General features: G+C 31.0%; 1 protein-coding gene across 1 annotated transcript; it reads right to left on the bottom strand.

Moving 5' to 3' along the window:
- Nucleotides 1–5,664: 5,664 nt before the first annotated feature.
- Nucleotides 5,665–6,420, bottom strand: LOC125825008 (agamous-like MADS-box protein AGL29). The gene has a single exon (XM_049504359.1). The coding sequence runs from the start codon at nt 6,308–6,310 to the stop codon at nt 5,768–5,770; it is 543 nt and encodes a 180-aa protein (XP_049360316.1). The 5' UTR covers nt 6,311–6,420; the 3' UTR covers nt 5,665–5,767.
- Between the last annotated feature and the right edge of the window lie 6,358 nt (nt 6,421–12,778).

Genomic DNA, 12,778 nt, shown 5'->3' with positions numbered 1-12,778 from the left:
CTACCCGGAAAGAGGTAAATTCTCTCATTAACTTTGTTTCCCGTTAATTTTTAGTTTTGTTCGGTTTATGTATTCTTAGTCCTGTATGTGTTTTAGCTATGTTTTAATCTCTTTATGTTAGCATTTTGTTGATGGGTATTAGTAGCTAATACCCATTTCATTATTTTTGAGTTCTTTGTTTTCATAATTAGTTTCTATTTTATATATGTGTATCTCTACCTAAGCTGTGATTTATTTATATATCTTGCTTCACCAGCCATTAGAATTTGTATATTGTGGAAAAATTAAACAATATTATTGATGTTCGAGTTTTAGCTGGACTAGTATTAGCTTTATTCTTGTCCGACTTTTCCTATAATTTCGGTGTCATGTTGGAAAATTCCTAATTCTTTGAGCAATCAGTTTAGTCTAAACATGAATGTAAAATAGCTTTTTATTTGCTCAAAGCTTATAGCTATGCATGAATCTACTTCAAGCCTTTTCTTGGTGTGATCAGAAGTAGTTAGTTAAATGTTATTTGTTAGCATATGGGTTAGAAATCCCCCGTTTATTTGTTACTATACTCGGCTGCCCACTGTCGTTAGTTGCTTCACTGTTCTACCCAGTAGCAATGTCATTATTCTCTGTTTTCTTCATGATTTGTAGTATTTTTTTCTTGTAATAGCTTTCCCCACTTGCCACCGAGAGTTAGATATGATTTCCTAGGACATTCATTTATGCTTGAGATTTTTCTTGGGATCATTGTTCTACCAAAAGTTGTTGCTTGTCTGTTTTAAATCAATCACCTAATTCTCTTCATAATTTTCCAGAAATCCTTTCATTTTAGCTTCTGTTCAAAGTAAATCACTGTTGCTAATATTTTATATTGTAGAGTTGAGTTATGATTCATAGAAAACTAGCCATGTGGTTAATTGATTGGTTACTTGCTTGATCATTGTGAAAATAAGAAGTCTATCCTGTTAGGGAGTAATTTGGTTGGAGATTATCTAATTCCTACATGTTATCTTTATTGATGAGGTTGAATATGTAGTTAAGGTTTGTTGTTCTCTTATGCTGTATTAAATCACTTGCTAATTCTTTTTCTTCATCTTCTTTTCATGAACTCTCCGAATGAGTCCAATGGACTCCCCATCTCTTGCATACTCTTATATTCGAGTCGACCTCACCCAAGTCATTAAAAGAAGGCTAGTACTGTTTGGTTAAAGTCCAAACCAAAATCAGCAACTTAGTAGCGAAGTAATGACAGTCCTAAAGGGCTGAAATTTGAGTATTTTGGATTTAAAAGCTTGGTAAAATGACCAGCAGCAACAACAGCCTCTAAAAGGCAGAAAAACGAGGGGTAAAATTGGGTCGAAATCCCGACAAACCAGCAGCAGTAGCAGCAGTCCCAAAGGGACTAAAATTGGAAATTTTTGGACTTTAAAAAGTCCAATCTGGGCAGCAGCAAATGAAAAGCAGCAAGTGGACTTAAAGTTGTCCAAATCTTATTTGCACTTTTGTTTTCCTTATATCGTGATTTTGTGATACTTGCTCTTAATTTCTAACATTTATTTTATCAATTTAGATGAATCCTTGGGGTGATATGTTTATTTAAGTTTTCAAATTTCGAAACTCATTTCAAGTTAGCTAATTTAAGCTTTATAGAATGACTTGAGAACCTTTTATGTTCTTTCATAGTTATTGAAAAGCTTTGAATCCATGTTTACGAGTTTGAATTAACATATTTAGTTCAAATTTTTAAATAGGATAAAGTTGTTAAGTTCTAAAAATAAATTAGTTGTCTTTTAGTTTAACTTAGGACTTTGTATGAATGACTTAAGGATTTTCTATATCCTTTTGTAGTTGTCAAACAAGGTCCTTTAATCCATGTTTAGGAGTTTGAATTAATCGTTGGTTCAAAACATGACTATGGGTAAAAGTTTCAAGTTAGGTTTATTCTTGAGATCTTTACAAGTATCAAAAGATTTTTATCTAAATTTCAAACATGAACTTTCTGTAAGTAACCTTTTTTTTTATATATATAAAATTAGCCAAACTTTTCAATCCGTCGGTCAACCGCGTGTTAGCGGATTCTCTAAGATGCCTGAACCCTTCCTTATAGAATTATTTGAACCCTTACCTGACTCTGATTTTATTTAAAATATCTTCTTTCAAAAATTCCTTTTAAATGGTTTCCTTAATTTTTCCTAAAAATTAAGTGGCGACTTCATTATTATAAATTTCTCCAAAACATGTACAAAATTGCCAAAAGTTGCGAAATTGGTTTCGAAACCTTAATTTTCGAAATTGGGTCGTAACAGAATGTCTTCTTCCTCCTGTGTCCCTCTCAAGTCGTACCATCAAAGCAGCAGAAAAGCAACGCAGAATCGTCTTTGCACCTTGGGATTGAGCCGCGTGGCATAGCGAGGATGATCGAATCGATCCGGAGCATCCATCTTCCCTTTCCTCTTTCGGAATAGGGCGAAAGTTTCAAAAAAGGTTGTCTTTCCGGAATTGTGAAAGAATTTTTCGAGTTTGAATTCGAAATAGGCCTTGAATCCGACTTCGTCCGCTCCCCCCAAAAGATTGGGAACCCTAGAAATCTGTTTTATATACTCTCTTCCTCTTTAGTGTTAGGGTTGGGGAACAAAGTCTAAGAAATATATACTCAGGCAAGAATACACATAAAGAATCACTAGCTATAAAAGATAAAAATATACTTTCTACTCACTGCTTGCAAAGCTCATCGGAATCCCGTTGTGGTAGTGAAGTCGTTGTTCCAAAGCTCACCTGGTCTCGGTTCTGCTGCCCTTTTGAAGGTAATACTCGTTCCGCTTCAAACATTTTTTGCTCTTATTGTGTTGTTGCTAATTTTTTACTATGTGAAACTGTTTACGTGTTAGAATTCAGAGTGTTTTTGACTCACCGTTGGCTGTAAATCAGTGAATAAAATTTGTTTGTTAGTCCATGTTGTTGTTTGTTTCCGTTTTCTTGAAAGGTTTGGTGTTTCCTCCCTGTATTGAGTTCGTTTCTCCTTATTGGAATCTCTTTATCTCATTGCTATCTCGATTGGCGAGCTGTAAAGTTGTGGTTTAGCCGTGAAGCTCGAACTCATCTCCTATAGGTCTGATGTATACGTTGTTTCCTACTCTTGTTACTTTCAACTAAATATCGTGTTCCATTGTTGGTTTTTTGTGTGTCGTTAGGGTCTTTTGTTTAAATAAAATAGAAGTATTGATCTTGTGCCTTTTCGTTAAATGATTGAGTTAAAGCTTGACTAGTGAGTTCTCATATGCTTGCATATTTGAGGGTCTATTCATTTATATTCTCTTTACTTTGTTTTGGTTCCATTTTTTATGTGAGTTAGTATCTCTATTTCATGTATTGCGTGATTGTCTAATGAACCATGTGATTGGGGTGCAGTTAATGCATCTTCTTATCACTAAGTTAAAAGGCAAGATTCAGTTTTCTTTCTTAAGTTATTATTAGATTTCAAATGACTGGTCCATTTCTTTGTGTGTGACTTTAGCTAAGGGGTCAAATATTTTGTCTTTGTTTGTACTGTTGTCCAGATCTTCTTAAATTCACATAGATGCTAGTAATTTACTCTAAATCATGTGTATTCCATTGTATGATTTTCAAACCTCCTTTCTTTGTTAAGGCTTGTGTTCTCTGGTTTGTTTCCTAAAAGTTTAAGTGCTTCTCATGTTAGTGTATAGCATTTGTGTTTCAATTTCTTTTGCGTGTTTTATCATGAATAGAAGTAGCAATTTGGATCAACTTAATAATTTATTCATTTTTAGGTGGAGCATTAAAGTTATATTTTCCTTAATTTGCCGAAACAAAAGTCATTTGCAAAGATGTTGTATTATTTATCTTAAACCTATTCTTGCTTTATTCCAAGTTTATATTGGTGTGGAATTTGTTTATTTTCTTCTACAGAGCGAGTCCAGTAAGCATGCCAACATGACTTATTTATTTGTGTCATTTTTTTTTATTCTATGTCTTATTTTCCTTGGCTAATACAATTATTTTATGTGTATGTGAATCTGACTTGAGTGCTCACAGACTTCTCTATTCCCCTTGCATTTCGATTTGGGCCGTAAAGGCCTAAATTTTCTCTTCTTCAAGTCAGCCTCATTATCGAGTCAGAAAAACCGGCGAACAGGTTACAGGCAGTATAAGGGCTGGAAATTAAATTTTCAGATTCCGGAAAGCTGAAAAAGGGGTTGATATACATGTTGTATACACTGATATACAGTTGGAAAATACGGTATACATGTTCGAAATACAGAAATATAGATTGAGAAGAGCGAAAATACAAAGTGCAAATAAAATACAGCCTTCGGAAGCCCTAAAACGGGTTGGATACGGCTCGTATACAGCGATATACATAAAACGTATACGCAGATTTTCTAAAGGCAAATGGGCCCAAAAGCCTTAAGCCATTTTCAACAGGCCTAGATGGCATGAAAATGGGTCAAAGCCCAATGAGACAAATCAAAAAAATTGAAGTGAGAGTAAATGGGCCAAAACCCATCATTTTGGCAACTTTAGACTTGGGACAAGTTCAAAATTTGGGAATTTGGGCAAAAGGCCCAAATTTGATATTTCCTTCCTTTGCTTTTTATTTGTTATTGACTAACACTTTTGGTTTAACTTAATTAATTTCCTGAAGATAGTCGTTTCTCTTTATATTCAAAATTTAAAATATTTATTCTTTCTTATATATATAACTTATTTATTACTTAGCTCTATTTTATCATTAGACTTATCGACACTTAAGTTTCTTCCCTTTGGAATGATCCCCCTTTAGTTTATTTCCCCTTAAAATAATTAATTAGAAAAATAACAGTAACAAGTAAATAAAATAAAAAATGAGTTTTTTTACATAGTTAAAATTTTAAGAATTAGTCAATGTCATTTTTAGTCAAATCGCTGGTCAACCGCAAGTTAGCAGACATTTCGAGGGCCTAACACCTTCTCGAAATGTACATTGAACTTGAACCCTTTTTATTTCAATTGATTTTATCTGTTTAGATCTCTTGAAAACCTTAAGTTTTTCCTTCATTTTTACTAAAAAATAAAGTGGCGACTCCGTTTCTTTTTGGAAAATCGATTTCTCTTCAAACTATAAGTTTATTTGATTTTTCGAAACAAGTCTATTTTTTTTTTTTGAGTAAAACAACTCTTATAACATGTAAAAAGTTAAATTTAAGTTTGAACCAATATAAAATCATATATATCCGCAATCTGCCCCATTCCGCATTGGTTTATAAAACACCCACCTCAATCTACCCCGCATCCCACCCACGCCGCCCCGCCCCATTGTCATCCCTATTAAAACGTGTTAAAATGTGCCGACTTAGTAAAACATGTTGAAATGACATCGTCAAGTCTTATTTGATGTGTTTAAAGTAAATAAATTTTAGTTGAGATGTTTAAATGAAATTTGATGTCAATTTTATGCAGTCATCGATAAATTTTGTCGATACACACACACACACACACACACACACACACACACACATATATATATATATATATATATATATATATTTCTAAACAACACATGAAATTTTGTTCTCATAAACAATAATTTAGACTAACCATATCAATTTATTATTAATGAAAATCATATCAAATACATGCTTGTAGCATTATTGAAATAATTTTTTAAAAAACAAAACACCTTATTAATATAGATTTAGACTTACTAGAGTCTTCCCTAATATATCCATAAGTGATAATTTAGGGTGAATCATTTGCAATTTGAACTTTTCAAATTTCACACTCCAAAAGATTCATATCTCATTAAGGATGAAGCTTCAATTTCTAATTGATTCAAACGATGGTGTAAATTAGAACTAGTTTCATTTAACCAAGTTTCAAATATGAACACTTCATCTGGATTGAGCTGCTCAGTCGACTCCCACCAACCTTTTTGTCTTGTTTCTTCCATTTGTTCATAAGAATTTTTCTTAGCAATCGCAATGTCTTCTATGACATCAAGTTCTTCAAGCCTAGTTTTGAGTTGATTCACTTCATTTCTAGCAAAATTCGCTTCTAGATTTGTACTTTCACCTAGCTGCATATTAGGATTCTGAAAACGAGAAATAACTGCATCAACTGTAGGGTGAAAAAATGAATGAGGCTTACCAGTAGGGGAAATCATCATTATTCCAATGTCAACATTGCATTCTGTAGCGAGTTCGCTAGATTTTTTGTACAAACCCTCACGACGCTTTGTAAATGTAGCAAACATGGAATCCTTATTTTCAATTTTTTTCATTGGTATCTTTTGACGTCCTTTCGTCTTTTTTCTCTCCATGCCTAAATGAAACGTTTTTCAACAAATGATACTTATGAAAAGATGACATCGCACTTATTTATATACATCAATTTTCTTACTAAATGACATATAATTAATTCTTTAGTCAAACAACACAAATAAAAATAATATTTTCATCATACAGAAAATTAGGAAATTAATTCAATATTATACTGTAAATATATTTTGTATATTCACCACATTATTAAAATATAATTTTTTAATCAAATATTTTAATACACTCATGAAATTTATCAAGTTAAAGTTAGAAAATCTGAATATGATTTTAAAAAGACAAAACAATACTCCATTTTTTAAAAAAAAAAACTTTTGTATGATAAACAAAACAATATAGTAACAAAAATAAATCTGAAAGTTATCTATAATAGGAAATATCTTAATATTTTGCATAAATTAATCAAATTCAAATAGACAATAAAAAATAATTGATTATAATTAGAAATAACATAAATTGCAAATTAAAGTAATTTCAAATTTAAAGTAAACTTCAATTTATTTATATGCATTTACATTAAATAGACATTGACTTGAATAAGATTCACAGATTTAACTTTAATGGGAAATAAATTAATGATGCAATGATATAAAAGGAAATTATATAATGAAATATCATGTTGAAGTTAACAAATATGAATACAATTAGCTGTAAAATAAATTACATACCAAAAAATTTTAGTTTTTTTTATAAGAAGCAAAATCAAAATCCTAATTTACTTTAGCAAAAACAAATCTAAAGCTTAACCATAATAGGAAAATATATTAATGTTCTAACATAAATTGTAGTTCTACAAAATATAATTTTTTAAGTAAAATCAAATATAAAAGGAAATTATATAATGAAGTTAACAAATATGAAAACAATTAGCTGTAAAATAAATTACATACCAAAATTTTTTAGTTTTTATTTATAAGAAGCAAAATAAAAATCCTAATTTACTTTGGCAAAAACAGGTCTAAAGCTTAACCATGATAGGAAAATATATTAATGTTCTAACATAAATTGCAGTGCTACAAAATTTAAAATTTTAAGTAAAATCAAATCATTAATATGCACAATATATAGCCATTGACTTATAATTAATGAAATATCTTGTTGAAGTTAACAAATACGAATACAATTAGCTGTAAAATAAATTACATACCAAAATTCTTTAGTTTTTTCTTTTATAAGAAGCAAAATAAAAATCCTAATTTACTTTAGCAAAAATAATTCCAAAGCTTAACCATAATAGGAAAATATGTTCTAACATAAATTGCAATGCTACAAAATTTTAAATTTTAAGTAAAATCAAATTATTCATATGCACAGTAAATAGCCATTGACTTAAGTAGGATCCAAATATCTAATCTTAATAGAAAAATATATTAATGACATACAACAATAAAGATTTTTTTTTTTTACATATTAATATTAATCGAATATGAAACCATGTTAAATGTGCTGTCAAAAAAATTGTGAATATATATAATTAGAAGGGAATAAATAAAAATAAATTTATAATTTAAATTTTATGAATTTAATAGTTATAAGAGTATTAAACCTATTTATCTTTTTGAAGTGGTGAATTATTACCTGCAATTGTTATAGTTTTAGTTATTTTTACATGTATATAATCCGTGTTAAATAGGATTTTTTTTACATATATATAATAATCAACATCCATCTTTAGGAACAATATTTTTTTAAGAAAAATTATTAATATTTTTTTTTAAAAAAAAATTGTGTTTGTATTATAGTGAACTCAGAGCACCTTCATCACCCATCACCCAAAATGACACATTACCCTATGTGTCTTCACTTGATTGGTCCTTCACATTTAAACTCTCAAGTTTTGCATCAGGTCTCTGCTTCTTGAGTCAGGCCTCGTGGTGGTGGAAGCATTTTATCACTTCCAGAATACTGCTTCGGAAAAAGGTAATTTCTTTCCATTTAGTTTCTCCCTGTTCCGCTTGTGTTTGGTTTCAACATTATAGCTTAATTTTTCAGTGGAGGCTCAAGCTAATTAGTGCCTAAAGGAAAAAATAAATCGGGCGCATAATATTTATTTATTTTATTATCTTATTATTGAAATCCAAAGTTATTTCTTCTTTTTCAATGAAAAAACTTTATTTTTGTATGATCTTAAGCTATATATATATATAACAAAATTGTTTTAGTTCTTGAGTTGATTAGGCTTGGATTATGTAACCTATTGTGAAGTCTGTTTAGCATTCTAGACTAGGAGTATATTATAATATTTTTGATTATTGAGTTGTAATATAAAATTGCTCGAGAAGTTACTTAATTAACCTGAGGTAAAACTTTAAATAAAAAAAGGTTGTGGTTTTTAGCATATATCATCTAGCCTAGTGAGTATATTGATTGATTAGTAGAGTATTGCAATTAGTATTAAGATTTATAAAACTTTAAAATCTTGGACAAAATTTTAAAATACTTGATTTTGAAATGCAAATCAAATATTCAAAAAAAATAGGATTTTGATTTTGTCTAAACTATATCAACTCCTAATTTAAAGGTCTATCTTAAACTTATCTTAAATATAAGAGATTATTTCTGTCATTTTTTCGTCTATGCAACAAATATCTCTAATTCCACACATACATTACTTTCATAATTTCAATGTTATTGATTTTAACTTGACACGAAGTTTAAGATGATTTTAAAAAAATAATTTGGATCTTACGATCTTAAACTAAAAATACGTAGAATATATCAAAATGTCTTTAAATTTTTTGGTCTCAAAACAATTTGGTTTTCTTTTTTGTTTAGTTGTTTGTTTGATGATTTCTTTGTTTTGGGGGGTGGGAGAGCCGGGCCCCGAGCCTCTCGGGGGATGGGGGTGGGGGGCTCGGGGGACGGCGCCTCAGTCTCCCGGGGGGTGGGTTGGGGTGGGGGGCTCGGGGCACGACGCCTCAAGCCTCTCGGGGGGTGGGAGGCTCAGGGAACGACGCCTCAAGCCTCCTGTGGGTTGGGAAGGGGGCTCGAGGCACGGCGTCTCGAGCCTCCGAGGGGGAAGGGGCTCTGGGCACGGCGCCTCGAGCCTCCGGGGGGGGTGGGCGAGGGGCTCTGGGCACGACGCCGCGAGCCTCCCGAGGGAGGGTGAGGTGTTTGGGGCACAACGCCTCAGGCATCTTGGGGGGTGACGACGGAGGGACTCGGGGCATAACACCTCAGGCCTCCTGGGGAGGCGAGGGTGGGGGGCACGACACCTCGAGCCTCCCAGGAGGTGGGGGGATGATGATGATGAAGAGTGTATCTTTTCCATTAGAAAATTGAGAAAGCTAGTTGTTGTACTAATTGATTCCTTCAATGAACTAACCACTGAGAAGAATATCTTGAAAAATAGCTTAGACATCTTTCAAGATGGAAAACCTACTATGATTACCTAAATATATGATATTGAAAAACAAATGGTCGTTCTATAACTGAAGGAAAAGATAAAAAGGGTGACGACAACCGTTTCTAAAATAGATATCCTAATGGTGTAAAAAGTATTTATAAAAAAAAAAGAAAAAGAAAAGGATAAGGACTAGACAATAGAAAAATAAATAGTGAAGATTTATTTTTATTTTTTACAATTATTATAATTGATTTATTTTTCACCTCTAATTAATTAATTCTTATCCGCTAAAATAATAAAAATAATCCCTCCCATTGTTGTAGATAGGTCATAACAATCTTTACCATTTACTTTTCAAAATATTTTTGATTGTCTAATCTTTATAGAATTATTATTTCAAGAATATTTATATCAATCTAGCGAAATATTTTGTGTGTGGGATGGAGTGGGGAATAGGGATCGCGGATGGCGGAGGGTGTTGGGTGGGTGCATCATGCATGGATGGTTGTGGAGGAGACAATGAACTTGGAATTTCACTTGTAAAACTTGTTTTCCCTACTTCTATTTGGGAAGTCATTTAGCGCATTTTTATGGACCTTTTTTTAGGGAGAATTTTTTTTTTCAAGACATTTTGTCACACCAACCATAGAAAAATTGAAAATATTTTTCTTTCGTCATAACCCGCAACTTAATAACTATATTTTCCTCCGAGTCTGCTTTGTCATTGTGCAATTTTACCTAACATGTTGAATTCATAAAACTAACTTTTCTAGGAGGAAAGTAAGATTAAATTATTTATACTTAAGGAAATATGATCCGTTAAATCTTTCTTCAAAAGCGCGTTACACAGAATTTGATACATCTAGCTGTCATTTCCAAAAGAAAAACACAAGTAAAAGAAGAGGGAAATGGCAGCAACGCAATGCAGGCCAGACATAATGCACATGTAAAATCGTATTGCTTCAATAATTGATGTGACCAAATAACCATATACATAGGACAAGGAAACATTATTAAAGATGTATTGTTTCCATATGATATTTGTACAATATTTCTATACATCAAGATTAATTGTCGATTCATTTAATTTTTCTTTTTTTTTGAAACGGCCATGGTTTTTATAATTTATAATTTACAAACATGATTTAACTTGTATAGTAGCATAAAACTTTTTATCATCATCAATACTATAATTTTACCTATGCTAGCTAGCTAGTATTGCATCATTATTCGTCCAACAAATCACGTTACTAATTCACATATTATATACATTATCTTTTAAGTGGTAACTTAATAAGTTAAGAAAGGAAAATATACTATATTGTCTATAGAGAGAAGTTGATCTCTTTTATAATATCTAGGGTGGGTGGATTTGTCACAAAAAATATAGTACCGCAAAGGATTAATTGGTCATGGAATTACAATCGAGATTTTTGGGATTATATTTGCTAGTATCATTTCTATGTTTATTACTATACCATCATTTGCTCTGTTATACTGATCAATAAATGAGGTATAGTAGTAAATTCATCCATTACTATAAATGAATTTTGAATTGCGTTTTTTTAAGTAGCTTATAAGTTAAAAATCATAAGTTGGTCACATCCAACTTTTGATTTTTAACTTTTTTCTTTTGTTTTTTTTTACCTAAAAATAAGCGCTTAGAAATACTTTTTTTCTCTTCCAAACACCTTTTAAAAGTTATTAGACATCAAAAATAATGAATTCATGATCTCTTCATCAAATTAATAGTATTTTATGTATATATTCTAAGTAGAATAGATCTAATATTATATTCGGTCGTCTCAATGCTCCATAAAGTTCGAATGGTGCACATTGAATGTTGAATTATTTAACTAATAGAAACATAAATAGATTTCACTTAATACTTCCTTCTTCCTCCCTTCTATCTTCCAATCATTCACATGTAAATTATATATACAATATATATATCTTATATTCATTGATTTAATATACATATTCGATGCAAATAAGTTATAGAAATCAACGATTAATCTCTACATCTTTTACCTGTCGTAAAAAAAATAAAAATAAAAATAAAAATGAGGTAGGTCCATGACAGATAATGTGCCCACTGGCTTACATTGTCCTGTCTACTATACACGTTGCATGGTAACCAGGGAAATTAACCATATGAGGTCAAATAAACTTAATTTCTTCACAAACTTACAAAAAAATTCCAGCATCATCCTGTTTTTTTTTTTTTTTCACTCTCTTCCACTCAATCAAACTTTCAACTTCAACCTCACAATTTCCCCCCTATGCATAATGTATTTTGACTTATACACATTTATAGTATGAAGAATTTCTATATTATTATTGTTCATGAGTCCCACATCAATGGTGGGACGAGGAATTTATCAGCTTCTTATATGATCTTAGATAATTATCGCTTCATAAATTTTAATTTTTGAGATTGAGTAATATTTAAAGTCTATTTTTTTGTCATGATATTAAAATCGTGTCCATCTCATAAATTCTTGATTTATTAAATATTGGAATTAATCTCATATTAATTATATTGTCCATGCTCATGTTGGCAAGCTTGGGTGCGCAAGAGGTGTTGAGTTTCACATCTATGGTGAGATGGGAGTCGAATTTGGTCTCTTGCTCTTGAACAATTTTTATAAACTAGTTTTTGAGTTAATTGATTTAGATTCAGAATTCATTTTCTCATCAATTAATATAATTTTAAATTTATTATAGCAGGTAACATGTCTTATATTATTAAATTTAACTTTTAATTATAAATAAGTATTTGCTACATATGTTGCTCGAATTCTCTAAAAACATGGTTACAATGCAACGTCCCTATCTAATCCTCCAAAAATGACACATGCCAACTTCTTAAAAATTATATAAAATATTTTTTTAAAGGATATTCTAACATGGGCATGCCAATATTTTTGAAAAATTTAAGTACCATAGGTCACTTCTATATTGTTATCTAATAGCGTAAAAATTCTTTTACGACTTCGTTCGTCTATGTATAGAAGTTGGTAAACTCTAATTCTTTTACAACTTCGTCTATGTATAGAAGTTGGTAAACTCTATAAATAGTAACTCCTCAAGGGCATATCATTCA

Source organism: Solanum verrucosum, unplaced genomic scaffold (assembly GCF_900185275.1).
Source record: "Solanum verrucosum unplaced genomic scaffold, falcon-dt-bn FXZP01000086.1, whole genome shotgun sequence".
Classification (NCBI taxonomy): Eukaryota; Viridiplantae; Streptophyta; class Magnoliopsida; order Solanales; family Solanaceae; genus Solanum; species Solanum verrucosum.
The sequence above is the reverse complement of the archived record's forward strand: the minus strand, read 5'-3'. Positions and strand labels throughout refer to the sequence as shown.